This window comes from Bicyclus anynana, chromosome 1, assembly GCF_947172395.1.
Source record: "Bicyclus anynana chromosome 1, ilBicAnyn1.1, whole genome shotgun sequence".
In the NCBI taxonomy this organism is placed as follows: Eukaryota; Metazoa; Arthropoda; class Insecta; order Lepidoptera; family Nymphalidae; genus Bicyclus; species Bicyclus anynana.
This window is the reverse complement of record NC_069083.1, coordinates 4,952,721-4,968,712: the sequence shown is the minus strand read 5'-3', so window position 1 is coordinate 4,968,712 and position 15,992 is coordinate 4,952,721. Positions and strand designations below refer to the sequence as shown.

Genomic DNA, 15,992 nt, shown 5'->3' with positions numbered 1-15,992 from the left:
TACGACTGTTATTCATTTATTATTATCAATTGATACCTTGTGGTGAATTGTGCTAAAATTTTATGCAGGCGCTTGATTTATTTTATCAAATTTCTGAATCTCTTTGTGAATTCAAAACTCACCCACTCCTAGCACAGTCTTTCTGGACTAGTTGGCGGGGAATGGGAATATTGGTCATATTATAAAAAAATGTACTTTTTATCCCGTATCATGGATCCACCGTGACTGAAAAACTGAATTTCAAGAGAATGAAGTCGCGGGCGTCCGTTAGTTTATTAATATTAATGTACTATAGTTACTAATATCAAAGATATCAAAGATATAGTTACTGATATCAAAGAAAGTTTACTAATATCAAAGATATTGGATGGGCTTTCTGTACTTTTTTTATTGTAGAAGTCATAATAACAAGTAACTATCAACATAAGTAGAAAATCATTGCCTACAACAGGAAAACTTGTAAAAAAAAACACACAACAATTACAAACCATTAGTACGGAACCATTTCTCTGTTAGCCCGACACTCACTTGGCTGGTTTTATTTATTTTCACAAAAGAATCAAATTCTAAAAGCCCATTGTGCTACAAGACGTGTGTGTCGTTAAAATCATTATTCCATCGGATATAAGCTGTGTGTCTGGGTGTGACGTTTTATTCTGTATTTTTGGTTGATCGAGGAACCAGTGTTTAATTTTTAATCATATTTTTTAACTCAGTATTAAAAATGTTTAAGTTTCTGTTTGTCATTCTCGCGTCAGCACTTCTAGTTGAAGGTATGTTATGGTCATTTAATTTTACGCCAATTTATATAATAAAGTCATTTGCAATTCTTTTCATAGACGTATGTTACAAATACGTGTTTGAAATGAATTTAGAAACTTTGACAATGTGATAAACGTTTATTATTTTACCCCTGTCATTCATAATTAGTAGTAATTAAAGCTGCGGTAAGGAAATGCTACGCTCTAAGTATTTCTGACTACCGGACGCCTGCGACTTCGTCCACGTGAAATTTAGTTTATCACAAATCACTCGGGAACCATGGATTTTTCCGGGATGAAAAGTAGGTTTCTTAAATATTACTCAAGTATATTTAGTACTAGCGGACGCCCGCGACTTCGTCCGCCCTTAGACCTCTTTAATCCAGCCCCTATAGTAGTATCGCCGTGAAGATAGAGTAACTTCTCCAGTTTTCCCAACCTTTCCCTTCACTGCTCTGCTTCTATTAATCATAGCGGCATGGAAAGTATACTATAACCTGCCCAGAAGTATGAAGAATAATTGTACCAAGTTTCGTTTAAATCCGTAGAGTAGTTTTTGTTTCAATAACGAACATACAGACATCCAAAAATTTTACTGATACCATTTTTGGCATCAGTCAAAATCACTAATCACCCGCTGTTAGTTATTTTTGAAATATATTTCATGCACAGAATTGACGTCTCTAGAGATTTATTAAAAGTATTAAGATAAGCAAGGTACCACCTTAAGCCTAAATTATATTTATATATATTTGGGTAAATAAGTCTCATATTTCTAAAATATTTGTTTGACAGTGCTAATGCGATTCATTTATAATAATAAATGAGCATATCACTAGGATACAAAACTAGATAGGTGTGTTTTATAGTGCGCGTTGTCATTTTGAATTTAAATTGATCCCATGATCGATATGTCGTCACCATCAAGATCAACTGGATTCGAAATATTTATTAACATATAACATCGTCTTATTAAGTATCATCATAATAATATAAAAGTGTGTTTTACATGATGTTTAACAACTCAATTGATTTTAAATGTACATATTTTTGACACGTCGTAAAGTATTTTGCAACCTCCGTTTTTAAGCGTAGTATGTCTTTATAAAAGAAATAAACTGCAGAACAACGTTATTTTAGCTTAGTAAATAGTTTCTTGTATTATAAAAATACAGATAGACCCCCCACTAGGTGGAAAAAGGACATCAAACGGGTTGCAGGGAGCCGCTGGATGCTGGATCATTACTAAGAATTCAATCAAAACCGAGATATTAAATAAACTATAGATTATATGTATATAAATGTTTCAACATTTGTATAGATAATAGCTGACGCCGCGTGGTTTCCCGTAGGAATACGGGGATAATATATAGCCTATAGCCTTCCTTGATAAATGGGCTATCTAACACAGAAAGAATTTTTCAAATCGGACCATTAGTTCCTGAGATTAGCGCGTTCAATCAAACAATCAAACAAACTCTTCAGCTTTATAATATTAGTATACATGTAGTACATATGTAGATTATGGGTAAAAATCAAATACTTATATTTTAGAAATCAAACAAAAATTTCAAAGGCGTCAATTCTAAATTGTAAGTTTATCAAAAGTGAATATGTCATGGCAAACTAGTACTCACCGTTGACCTCAGGAAATAAATCTACGATTAGTTATAACTCGTGCGCATTAATTTGACACCTGGCTACCAAACTCAATCAAAGAAACAGAGTACAAACATCATCCGAGCCAGGTGCCATGTTAATCCACACCTACTTTGACGATTTCTTTTATTATTTTTATATTATGTATTATTATTTCATGATTGTTTTATGGTTAATTTGAAGGTTTAGGAGAAGTTATTTGTAGGGTTCTATAAAAATATAAGAATATTGAATTCATAGTCGGAATCAAAATGCATCGGAGAGCACAGAGAGCCGTCGGTCCTGCCCCTGACCTTTACAGGTCGTGTCGGTCTATGAGAGTGTGAATATGAGAATCGGAATATGAGAGTGAATAGAGAGTGCACCTGTGCTTGCGCACACATCATCATTCATCATCATTGTCAACCGATGGACGTCCACTGCTGGACATAGGCCTCTTGCATGGACTTCCAAAGAAAACGGTCTCGAGCCGCCAGCATCCAGCGGCTCCCTGCAACCCGCTTGATGTCTTCGGTCCACCTAGTGGGGGGGTCGACCAACACTGCGCTTTCCGGTGCGGGATCGCCATTCCAGCACCTTGGGACCCCAACGTCCATCGGCTCTTCGAACTATGCTTGCGCACACACTTGTGCACTATAATATCGTCTGAGTACATGGTTAATATCAACATGAGATTGGCCGTCGTAGCCGACAAAAGAAAGAACAAATCGGTCGGGAGCATACATATTATTATTTACCGTTATCGTAAGCCCAAAGGATTAGCAAACTGAATTGGCAGTGGGCGGGCCATATCGTAGAACAGATAGCCGCTGGGGCAGACGTGTTCTGGAGTGGAGACCGCGTACCAGCAAACGCAGTGTAAGACGCCTTCCAGCTAGATGGTCCGACGACATCAAGAAGGTAGTGGGAAGTGGCTGGATGAGGAAGGCGGAGGATCGTGTGTGGTGGCTCTCGGAAAGGCCAGTGGTATGCGCGGTGGATTTACAAGACGGAGGGTTCGATCCCCGGCTGGGCAGATTGAGATTTTCTTAATTTGTCCAGGTCTGGCTGGTGGGAGGCTTCGGCCGTAGCTAGTTACCACCCTACCGGCAAAGGCGTACCGCCAAGCGTTCCTGTACGATGCCGTGTAGAAACCAAAAGGGGTGTGGATTTTCATCCTCCTCCTAACAAGTTAGCCCGCTTCCATCTTAGACTGCATCATAACTTACCATCAGGTGAGATGGTAGTCAAGGGCTAACTTGTAAGGAATAAAAAAAAATATATAGGCTGTTGAGGATGAAGTTCCTATCGTATACCTACCAAACATTAAAAAACTAACTTTATAGTTAAGTACATATTAGTTGTTCAAAGATAACAATGACATCAATTACATGTCTATATTTGGAAACGCTAATTGCATTGTCAAATATTTTCATTTAGAATCTGTTTAACATAAGGTGATGTTCCCCCTCTTCAAGTTGGCCAATCCGTTGGCCAATACATTCTTCATGTTAGCCAACATTGTGGCGAATATTGTCATTGTTCCGAAACACCCACACATTCACAGGTATGCAGGTTTCCTCACAATCTTTTTCCTTCACCGTTTGAGACAAGTGATATTTAATTTCTTAAGGTGCATATAACTGAAAAGTTGGAGTATATAATATGAAGAAAGATTTGATTGTTTTTATAGTGCCACAAACTTATACTTCACGCCACGAAACAAGTCCCGCAGACGCGGATAGGATTACATACACTTTGGACGCGGCGCTAATGTCTCAATGGCGCTTATTGTCATTTGGTAATGGCTGTCTTATTGTCAGGTTTTCGCCGCGAGACTTCTTTTGTGGCGCGGAGTCTATCTGACACGGTGAGACTGTCGCTGTTTTAATATGATGTTTAGCAAAATAGCGACCGCCGCGACGTACGTTCCAGTTTTATTATATCCCATACTAGCGGACGCCCGTGACTTCGTCCGCGTGAAACTCGATGTAAACTTACCCCTACGCTACCCCTACCCTAAACAACCCCACCCCTACCCTACCCCTACGCCGTTTTCTAATTATTATTATTATGAACTTTATACAGTAACTAGCGGACGCCCGCGACTTCGTCCGCGTGAAACTCGATGTAAACTTTCAACTACCCCTAACCTACCCCTACGCTACCCCTAGCGTCAGGAAGGAAAACCCGACTTATTTTTATATAGTAGACAATAAAGCTCAAATTGACTACGTTTAAGTTAGAAAACATATGGGAAATAGAAAAGGGCTATTTTCATGGTTTTTCCGGCAACTGTTCGAATTTTTCTCGCCGTAAAAACCAACCTAGAACTTCAACGAACATTTTAAAAAAATAATTGGCCAAATTGGTCCAGGCGTTGTTGAGTTACGTTACCAACGCTTCATTTTTATATATTCCATATACATATGCATATTATATTCTATACAAACTCGGGTCCAAGTTATACAAACGATACGCAGCTGAAAATCGGCCATAAATTAACGAAAACTCAAGAGGTCAACTTTCAATCAATTAAATTACTTGTGGTGGGCAATAATTCGTATACCTTTAACTAAAAATTCATTGTATTATCTGTGTCTAACTGACAGGCGACATGTATTAATTGTATAGGTAATCATAAAATTTTTATTATTTTCAGGCTCGCCGGTTTTTCCAGCCGAAATAGCAGAGGCTGCTAAGGGCGACAATTGGCTGCAGTTTAACAAATTGTACTCGTAAGTATAATTTTTTTTTATTTATTCGTAACTAGCGGACTGGTCAAGCTTCGCATTTACATATGTGCGCTTCTTCCCTACCCCAACCCATACCCTACCCGTACTACCCCTACTTTACCCCTACCCTACCCCTTTTAATTTTAGTTGGAGGGCATTTTGTAATTGAGACTGAAGCTAATTTTTTTTTATCTGTATGTTTGTCCGTGTTTATGTTGACCGGGCATCACGCAGAAAGTACTAAATGAATTCACATGAAAGTTGGCATGATTTGAGACCATAATACGAAGGTTATAAGGATACTTTTTGTCGCAAGAAATAAAATTACAAGGGGTGAAATAGGAGTTGAAAGTTTGTAAGGAAAGTCTCTCATTTTTAAGTTACATTTCTAGACTACCAAAAAAATAATAATGTGATAAAATTTTCAAAAATTCTACCTATTACATTATAAAACATTCGAACTTATAAATAGAAGGGGGTGAAATAGAGGTCGACTTTCACGCGGATAAAGTCGCGGGCGTCCGCTAGTTAAAAAAAAATAATAAAAAACTCAATTATTTTTAAATAATTATATCTTTGAACTTCTGAAAAGGAAAAGTTTTAAGAACTTGCTTATAAGTGTGCACTCTTTAAAAAAAACGCTGGATGCTCGACAAAATTGGTAACTGAAACTAATTGCTTTAATTTAATCGATTTAAAGAATTCTATCCTATCAGAGGTGTGAAGAAAATAAAAAACTTGTGTTATGTGATAGTTTAGTTCAAGAAAAGTTAGAAAAATGTGATTGGGGTCAATTCATATTAATATTGTGTCCTTTGTTATTGTTTAATAAACTGTATGCAACCTTTAGTGACATATACAGTAGTAGCTTGATATTAAAACCTGTAAGAATTGCGAGGATTACACAGCCATGGGTAGATAAAAAGTTATATTACATGATATCAAGGAGGGACAGCTTGTTTCGCTCGTGGAAAGCATCGCCTGACAATGTTAGTAAACGCTTAGAGTATACTAGATTTAGAAATAGAGTAAATAAGCTTATCAATATTGCTAAAAATAAATATAGAAGACAGGAAATTAATAAGTGCAGTGGTGATTACAGAAAGATCTGGTTAACAGTTAACAGCTGGTTAGGAAGAATTAAACCTAAGCTAGATAGTGTTATTATGAGATATTTGGGCAAAATAACTGATATTTATAGTATTTGTAACAATTTTACTAAAACTTTTACTCAAGAAATTAAAAACCTTAAACACAACTGCAATATAAAATTTTTAGATAGAAAATCTTATGTTAAGACTACGGATGTTTCATTCAGATACACAAAGGTTAAAGCCGATGAAATTGAAAAAATAATAAATAAATTAAGTAGTGAAAAAGCCCCTGGTTTTGATAAAATTAGGGTACAGGATATAAAATTTGTTAAAAAACAATTAAGTCCAATATTAGCGAATTTTGTTAATATGTGTATAACAAAAGGATTATACCCAGACACATTAAAAAAAGCAATCATACGTCCTATTTATAAAAATGGTAGTCACTTGGAGTACACTAATTATAGACCGATAGCTATTCTGTCTGTTATTAATAAAATTGCTGAAAAAGTTGTAGTAGGCCAGGTCTCAAATTTTCTAGAAAAGTACGATATTTTAACTGACGCTCAACATGGGTTTAGAAAGGGCAGAAGTACTGTAACGGCTCTCACTCAATTCTCTGATTATATTAATGACAGTTTGAATGATGGAAAACAAATAGTGGCTCTTTTCATAGATTATAAAAAGGCGTTTGATACGCTGGATAAGAGTGTCTTACTTTTAGCCATGCAAGAGTGTGGAATTATGGGGCCAACAAATGAATGGTTCCGTAATTACTTGACTGACAGAACTATACGCACCGCTATCGATAGTACCGTGGGTGATGAGTGTGACGTGACCTTAGGTGTACCGACGGGCTCGATATACGGCCCCTTGGGATACTTAATGCTAGTTAATAGTGTGGTTAATGTAGTCAAGCAGTGTCAAGTATATATGTATGCCGATGATATGTGTGTGTTGTGCGCTTCAAAAGATATAAGTGTAGTACGTAATAATATTCAATTAGACTTTCAGAATATAATAAAATGGGCGCACGACAACGGTATCATTATTAACATGGAAAAAACCAAGTGCATGCATATATTTTCGCCACATAACAAAACAGCTAAAACTGTAAATTACGCAGACATAGGAATCATTGGTCACACATACGAGTGCTTGCACAACAATCATAGCTTATGTACGTGTCAACAACTGGAGTATGTCGATAAATACAAATATCTAGGGTTACATATTGATCGCCACTTTAATTGGAAGACCCACATAGGAGTTGTGTGCAATAAACTCCGATCTGTGTTGGGGATGTTTTATCATCTTAAAAGAGTATTGAGTAAGCGCACTATGCTTGTGGTTTATTATGCACTAGCAGACTCAGTGATGAGTTATGGGCTTAGTGTATACGGTAGAACTTTCACTACTTATATAAAAGAAATTAAAAAAATACAAATTAGATTATTAAAAAAAGTAAAGAAAAAATGTAGCCAAAAAATAGATGGAAATTATAAATATTTGTTTAAAGAATTTAAGATTTTACCAATAGACGTTAAAATTGAATATCTAGTTTCTAAAGAAAATTACTACACATATAAGTATAAAAAACCTATACAGTTCTTAAAATCTCTAAGAAATAACAGAAAAAAAAAATATATCATGCCAAAAGCCAATAATTACTATGGTGAAAGAACTACCGGCTACATGGTACCTAAAATATATAATAAAATTGAGTGGCTCAAAAAAGAAAGGGAGATCAGTGAAGGAGTCCTCAAGAAGAAATTAAAGAAAGTTTTCCTTGGGGACCCCATCACTGACGGATTTACTTAATAGAAATTGTTTTGCACCTTTTGTATTTTTTTTTTTTTTGTATTATTTCATTTTATAATATTAAATTCCTAGGTTACCTTAGTTTTAATTATCTTATTAAAATTAGATTTAGCAATTACTTTTAAAAAATAACTAGAATAATGAGCGTCAACTCGCCAACAAACTGCCTGTACAGTTTGGCGAGAGTATCGATATGTAAAATAATTGTTATATCTTATCAATAAAAAAAAAAAAAAAAAAAAAAAAAAAAGAACATTTTGACAGCAGCAATATATAAACTTTTAAATTGGTGGTGATAGTCTGTGGTCGTAAAATCTGTCTGAAGTTTGCAAGTTTCTGTCAAATGCAAGTGTCAAACTTGCCAACTTCAATTAAAACGCGATATGTTACCAAGCGGCTTACTCTCCCGAAGTTATCACTTAAAAAATTATAGTTATTTATTAGATTTTTTTTTAATTTTTCAGGCTCAGCTTGCCGTCCTTGAACAATGGCTGGGTATGTAATACGCAAGTTAACAAATTCAATATTCTACACTAACAGCCAGTTTCTACATGTTAAAGCTAAAGTAACAGTAAAAGTAGTAAGTAGTAAAGAAGACTTTATTTTTCAGTGAATAAGACTTTTGATTTATGACGTTACTTTGACTGTTACTTGCGATGAAGAAACTGGCCGTAATAAAATAAAATATTTGCGGCATAGAAGATAATATGTTTCCCCACTTTTTTTGTTGTATCTATCCATTACTTTTGTTTACAACCTCTCCCAGTACCAAGGGTCATTGGCAGAGATCTCAGAGATAAGTGTTTCCTTGTCCACTGTTTTTCTTTTTACTTTTGTGTGTGACTAATATGTTATTATAAATAAATAATAAATAATAATATTAACATTGAATTATTATTAATGAATTTTCTCCGAGATTATCCAGCTTAGTCAGTAGCGTTATGCTGTAACAAAGTTTTTATAATTTGCCAATGTATCTCGACTTCCGAGTTTGTCTCTATCTCCCTCTTTCAAATGTTATAGAGTGAGATAGAGTCGAATTCAAAACTCATTGTCGAGTTGTTAAAACATCGATACAGAATAGACCTACAGGATTTTGACGTGCTTAAAAATCATTATTATCAGCCCATATTCGGCTCACTGCTGAGCTCGAGTCTCCTCTCAGAATGAGAGGGGTTAGGCCAATAGTCCACTACGCTGGCCCAATGCGGATTGACAGACATCACATACGAAGGAAAGGAAGTTCCTTTGGAACTCTCGTAAATTTAATTTTAAGTTTTCGACTATTATTACCACCATTAGATTAAAATAAATTATGACATGTTCATGACCTTTCAAAAGTGCTTGTAAACTAAGAATAATTGAAATAAATGAATTTTGAATTTTTTGTGTAAAAGTACTTGTAAAAAAGGAATAATTGAAATAAATGAATTTTGAATTTTTTGAAGAGAATTAGGAAAATTGTCGTCTATGCAGGTTTTTTCACGATGTCTTTCCTTCACCGTTATAAGACACGTTATATTTGATTTCTTAAAAAGCACATATGAACTTTCTTAAAAAGCACAACTGAAACTTTAGTCTAATGTCTTTCGCTAAGGTCTTTGGTCTAACGATAATGATGATTTTTCATTCCAGGAACAGTTAACAGGGAGCGTGCAGTCCCTCAAGCCCAGCGATGGGACTCACGTCTATGGGCACTCTGTCGCCGCCTTCAAACAGTGGCAGAATGTCGACGGAAAAGTGACACAGAACAGCAAGGGAATAGAGTTAGAAAACAATGATGGAGTACTTACATCACGCGTCTTTAAACCTTAGGAAATCTACTGATCAATGGCTTCAATCATAAACGTTGTATAGCGGTTTTTTAAAACTAAAAATATCAATCATGACCACTCGGTCTCCAAAGGGGCCGAAACTTCAGTACTAAGATTTTTGGACATAGGAGATATGCATGTGTTGGTTGCGGATATAGGAAAATATAAGCAAGTGTACATAAATTTCACCTAAGTTCTACATACATAGCCATTAGGCCAAGTGGTGTATAACCATGGCATGGTGAAAAACATTTTTGTCTTATTTTTTCTTAAATGGTTAATTAAAAGTAAATGTTATAATAAATCTGTATGAAAAAAAATTAAATCAAAATCTCCATTTAATATTGCCGCTGACTTTAATTCAAAAATATTTCGTTTGCGGAAATATTGTCGCTGCTATGTTCAACGTTTTCGTATGTAGTTTCACTTTTTCTCCTTGGAGTATTATTATATATATTCTTTGGTAATTTGGTCGGAACAATTTGTAGTGTCTTGAGTCTTGACCGATCGAACGACTCACTGACATGTCTGTCATGGGACTTTATCGTCTTGTATCGCCTTTAAGAATATCAATTTCATCTACGGTCTACAATGCACTGCTCAAATTAAGGCACGCATGTGCCTTTACATTTATTTGAAAACATACGGTTCTGACTATAATAATAATTAATACTGTTTGCCGACGGAGATATGGCAATAGTACTTACTCTCCCTGAAGAGCTAGCACACTTACTAAAACGACTGTTAGTTAATCAATGAATTTAAGTAAACATCAAATCTAATCAAATATCAATTATCTACCTATGTCTTACCTAAACTATTTTTTTAGAAATAATCCATTTACATAGAACAAAATTTCATCTAACATTCGATTTTCTATTTATTGCAGACACAGTAAATAAAAGCTGTTGTTTGTTTTATAAATGTGCAACTGATGAGTTACTCTAATTGGTAAATTCTGGTTTCTTAACCGGTAATTGGCTAATCAACAGACTTTACAAGCGTATTTTCAAATTGTAAAGGAATGATTAAACAACCGCTAAACAATGTTTATTGGTAGAATTTATATTATAAAAGTGTTATTTAAATTGCATTCACACGAATTTATATTACATTACAAATCACATGCAATATAATGGGGTCAGTGAGATTTTGCAGTCCGTCGTTCTTTGATTATACAGCTTTCAGAGTTTTATTACAGGTGATAAACATTTAGTTAGTTCCCATTCACAACAATGTTGAATTATGCTGTAAATTCGTATTATTATTAAAATCTACATTACATTATTGTTTTCTTCTGTGGTGAATATGATATGCAATATGATAAATTCTGTGCTATATTAAAAAATCAGTGCTATAGTAAAAACCTATTGTAGATTTAGATAAATAAGAAATGTCCTAGTGCCTAGTTCAAATAACAAAATGTGTAATGTTTAAATTATTTTATTTTTGAGATAATACGTAAATTATATACCTACTGTGTAGTGTTAGTAATAACTGTTGATATTTGTTGCATTACTAATAAAACGTTATAAGATAATAATTAGTTTTATTTTACAAGTTTTTTTTGGTTTACGTGTCTTCGTCCACTTCCCGGTTTCCGATTGAGCTGAAATTTTGCATGCATGTATAAATCAGATGACAATGAAATTAAACGACCCTTTCAAAATTGGGTTCGTTTAATTCGTCTTGACGAGTACTTTGATACTAGATGGTGACCAATGTCTGATGATGGAACTGGAAGGTGGCCATAGGAACTCCGTAATTAGACGACGCAACTCCATCGAGTTTGGGCTCGTTTGATTTGTTTCAACCAGTACTTTCATACTAGATGGTAACCAGATTTTTTTACTTATTAGTTCATTTTATTAACAAAACAAATAATAGCCCACCTGAGTATTAAATGGAAAACGAATGACTTTTACAGACCGACTATCTTCTAGGGTATCTACGTCAGTTTCCATCAACCAGAGGTCAAACTGTTAACTATTTTATTTATACAGCCCTTCTTGCAATTCACAGCTATTCCTGTTGCCGATAGAAATGCTAGAAACATTACCTTCGAAAAGTGCTGAACTAAGAGACTTTCCGGTCACTAATCTGCCTTTTGAACTAGTTTTAAATTGACACCGTAAATTGACAAACTTGAGTGTTTGAAAACCAAGCCGGCTGGATATGAAATGCTTTCAATTTAAAACAAGGTAGACAGCGATATCTTCATAGTAAAGTTGCGCCTACACTATTTGATCTAGCAATGTATTCAATACCTCATAATATATTGACATATTATGTCAATGTGAATATTTGCTATCATTTATTTTGTATCCCAAATAAATAACAGATTTATCATTCATTAGCAACCCATATTCGGCTCACTATTGAGCACGAGTCTCTTCTCAGAATGGCAGGGGTTAGGCCAATAGTCCACTACGCTGGCCCAATGCGGAATTGTAGATTTCACACATTTAGAGAATTGAGAAAATTGTCATGCAGGTTTCCTCACGATGTTTTCCTTCACCGTTTGAGACACATTATATGTAATTTCTTAAAATGCACATAACTAAAAAGCTGGAGATTCATGCCCCGGACTGGATTCAAACTACGCCCTTAGAATCGAAGGCAGAGGTAATATCCACTGGGCTATCACGGCTCTACAGATAAGGGTGTATATTTCTTATGCCAGATCTCTACACTCTCGTACTATGGTCCATATGCATACAAGAAATAACTAAAATAGTTTAAGGATGATAAAATTTATTTATTGTTTACTAATACGCAAATCATAGATTGATGATCCGGTTAGGTCATCGTGAAGCTTCGTCAGATCGTGGCTCACGATGCTCATTAATTATATGTAATTAAGGTTTGGAAAATCAAAGACAACAAAGGTAGTAGGTTTTTGCACTATAGGTGATACCTCATTCGTTCGGTGGGGAGTTCCGAACAATCCATTACAGCTATCATTGTTTTTATCTGTTGATATATTCATTCATCTAACTCACAATAAATCAATCAATTCAAACCAACCTAAGCCTACCTACAACTTAAATCTTCAAGGCAATAAGCATTTTCTAAACACGCGCTCTTACTTAGATTTTCATTTTGCTTTTCATCAAACATGATTGCAGTTAAGCGCAAGATGACTTCTGTCAGCTGTATCACAAAAATATTTAAGTGACCCAAAATTGGGACCCAAGATTTGGATAATACAGTGTTTTGTCAGTGACTCAGCCAAATTCCAGTTGAGGTACTTTGAGGGATAATTCAGTACTTCAAAACTCTACGAGATAGCGTAACAAAGTCTTTTACCCTAAGTTTATCGCTCTAATAAAAATACCAAATACAATATTTTTTCAAGTGAGGCTCGGTTGCCCTAGAATATAAGTATTACCTGTAGGTAATACTGTTGACTTGTTGACCTGTTGACTTGTAAAGTCAACAGGTAATTTAACGATGATGTTAAGAATAATTAAGAATTAATGTCAAATCGAATTAAAATTTTCGTGGAATCAATGTTAGTTTTTTCCGTGAGCTTGATAACCAACTATATTAGAGAAACTTAATATGCATTACAGCAATTTGACCCTTGCTGCTTCTGATATTAAGGGTAGTTTACCGTGAAAAATCGGGAAATGAATTTTCGAAGCAAGATAACTAATGTTGGTATATATAGAAATACATAAGAATATTTGTTCACAGAACAAATTACGTAATAAACATGAGGGCTTTGTTTTTGATCAGTGCCGTATTCTTGCATATATCTTTATCTTATGGTGAGACATTTGCTATTAAATAATTAATATTTACATATTTCAATATATATTCAGCTAATTTAATTTATTAAAATATTAAATAAATTATTTTTGTTTTTTTTTATTTCAGCAAACATATATGATTGGTATGTACTTATCGTGCCCACTATTATTATAAACATAGTTTTATGGTTAGGTGTTACTATTTTAATATACAATAAATAATTCGACCTTTTACTTTTAGTTAGATTTAGATTTAAGTTAAGTACTCGTATTTATGAACACATTTTAGAATGATAAATTTTAATTAACGCTTAATAATATGATTGCAATCTTTGTTGAATATTGTTTATATTTTTTTATATCTGCATGTTTATATCTATATAAATTTATTAAATTTTTTTATATCTACATCTATTTTTGAATATATATAAAAATATATTCTCCTAAGTTAGATAATAATGTGTATGTGGTTAAAGATTGTATTTGTATAGTTTTTTATTTATTTTAATTGTTAATACCTGAACTTTATAACATTTTTTTTTTCAAGGAATTATGGTTTTCATCCATATTATTATCTCACACCTCCGCCAATCTCACCAGATATTGTGGTAAGACAGTTTTTCAATTTAAAGGTTTTTATGTAATATACGATATCATATAACTTGTGTTCATTATTTGAAGTAGACTGTTGGTTATTATAGTACTCACAAATTTTCACAGCACCATCTTTAAATTAGCTGCTTATTTATCATACATTATGTATTAAATAAAAAAAGTGTTCTGGTCACACTACACTGGTACACTGGTAACACTGGTAACAGTCACAGGAGTTTACAACTCTTAAAAGAAGACTCTAGCCTTTTATTATTTGTTACAGATTAATGTTACTGAAATAAACTATTTTTATTTCTTTTATTATTTATTTTTATTAAAGAATGACACAAAATTCATCTAAGGTTTAGTCATACAGTCTTTATTCTGAATTTTTGTGAGAATGTATATTAGTTTCATCGATAAGTACTTTAAGGTAGGGGTTTTTCGATGATTTTTTTGTGAAATCATGTATAGTGGTCATCACAATATTATGTACATGTAGATTGAAGTTTTGAGGAAAAGAATAAGTACCATTTTTCATTGAATTAAAAAATATCTGAAGTAAAGAATAAAGTTGATAAGAGCTAAATTTACAGATGTCTAATATTTCAGATTAATCCGTATCAGTACAACATTGCCGGTTTCAAGGATACAGATTCAAATGAACCGGGTGAACCAGCCAAACAAAATGTCGACGAGATGTTTTACAGCGTCTCACAGTCGTCCTACATTTCAACCGATGACAATGGTGAAGTGCATAAGAAAGGTGAAGCAACTATTAACGACAATGGAAAGATTACGAAGTTCAAGTTGAGATAAAATTCACGGCGTTACTAAAATTCGAAACAATTGTATAACAATTGTTATCTGATTCAGAATTAAAGACGCCAAATTTAAAGAAGAGAATTTATTAGTTTATAAAATATTTATTGCTTTTCTGGTAATAAAATCACTCACACACATATTTGTAGTACTAATTCAAAAACCTTTCCATGCCAATAATAAAAAAAATATTTTTAGAAATGCATGAATGGAAATATGAGTGTTTTAGAAGATTACAGTATTTATTAAGTGTGTCTATCCTTGAGTATGTCTGTGAAATCGTAGTGGGACGGTGGGGGTTGGTCTTTTTTATACAACGTTGATTTTGAGGATAAGGTGAATAAATATCTTTAAATAGTAAGTAAAAAAGTAGTAGTATAGCACTAAAAATTACAAATATTGGACTAAGTCACGTGACTATTTTTTCGTATTTCTGTCAGGAAACCATTTCATTTGATATCCATATCATGGGGGTGGATTTTAAATAACCATCCGTCTGCCATCTTTGGGAGGCCGCCATATTGGATTTGCAATGACGATTCTTAGCTAGTCATGCATTATCATCAGAACTCAAAGCGTGTGCAAAATTTCATCCTACACGAAGACCGGGAAGTGGGTCAAATTTAAATTCCAAGATTTTCTTACATACATAGTTACAAGTAAAGCTAATATAAAGCGTGTAAAAGTAGTGAATTGTCTAACCAAACCAGTTTAGATTTTTACATTAAAACTAAGGGGATACAAATTTAGTTTGGCAGGGAGAACAAGACTAGAGGAGAAGGGGGTGTTAGTTACATGTCAAGTCCTTAACCCTACACCCATCGGCGACAAGGCCAGGGATCAGCTCATTTTTTTCCTGTGCTACACGATGGATACGGCACTCACACGGTGATTCCATGGAATGCTAAGATATTCGTGTCTCTCTATATTTTTACAAAATTCCTCATTTCATCTAAAT

The 15,992-nt window shown here is 34.0% G+C and overlaps 2 protein-coding genes across 2 annotated transcripts; both read left to right on the top strand.

Annotated features, from left to right (window-relative positions):
* The first annotated feature begins 591 nt into the window (after positions 1–591).
* Positions 592–9,945, top strand: LOC112050192 (uncharacterized). The gene is made up of 4 exons (XM_024088384.2): positions 592–773; positions 5,062–5,137; positions 8,514–8,544; positions 9,685–9,945. The coding sequence occupies exons 1-4, from the start codon at positions 725–727 to the stop codon at positions 9,862–9,864; spliced, it is 336 nt and encodes a 111-aa protein (XP_023944152.1). The 5' UTR covers positions 592–724; the 3' UTR covers positions 9,865–9,945.
* A 3,567-nt stretch (positions 9,946–13,512) lies between these two features.
* On the top strand, positions 13,513–15,174 carry LOC112050195 (uncharacterized). Its single transcript, XM_024088389.2, has 4 exons — positions 13,513–13,636; positions 13,746–13,761; positions 14,166–14,226; positions 14,825–15,174. The coding sequence occupies exons 1-4, from the start codon at positions 13,582–13,584 to the stop codon at positions 15,029–15,031; spliced, it is 339 nt and encodes a 112-aa protein (XP_023944157.2). The 5' UTR covers positions 13,513–13,581; the 3' UTR covers positions 15,032–15,174.
* Positions 15,175–15,992: the final 818 nt, after the last annotated feature.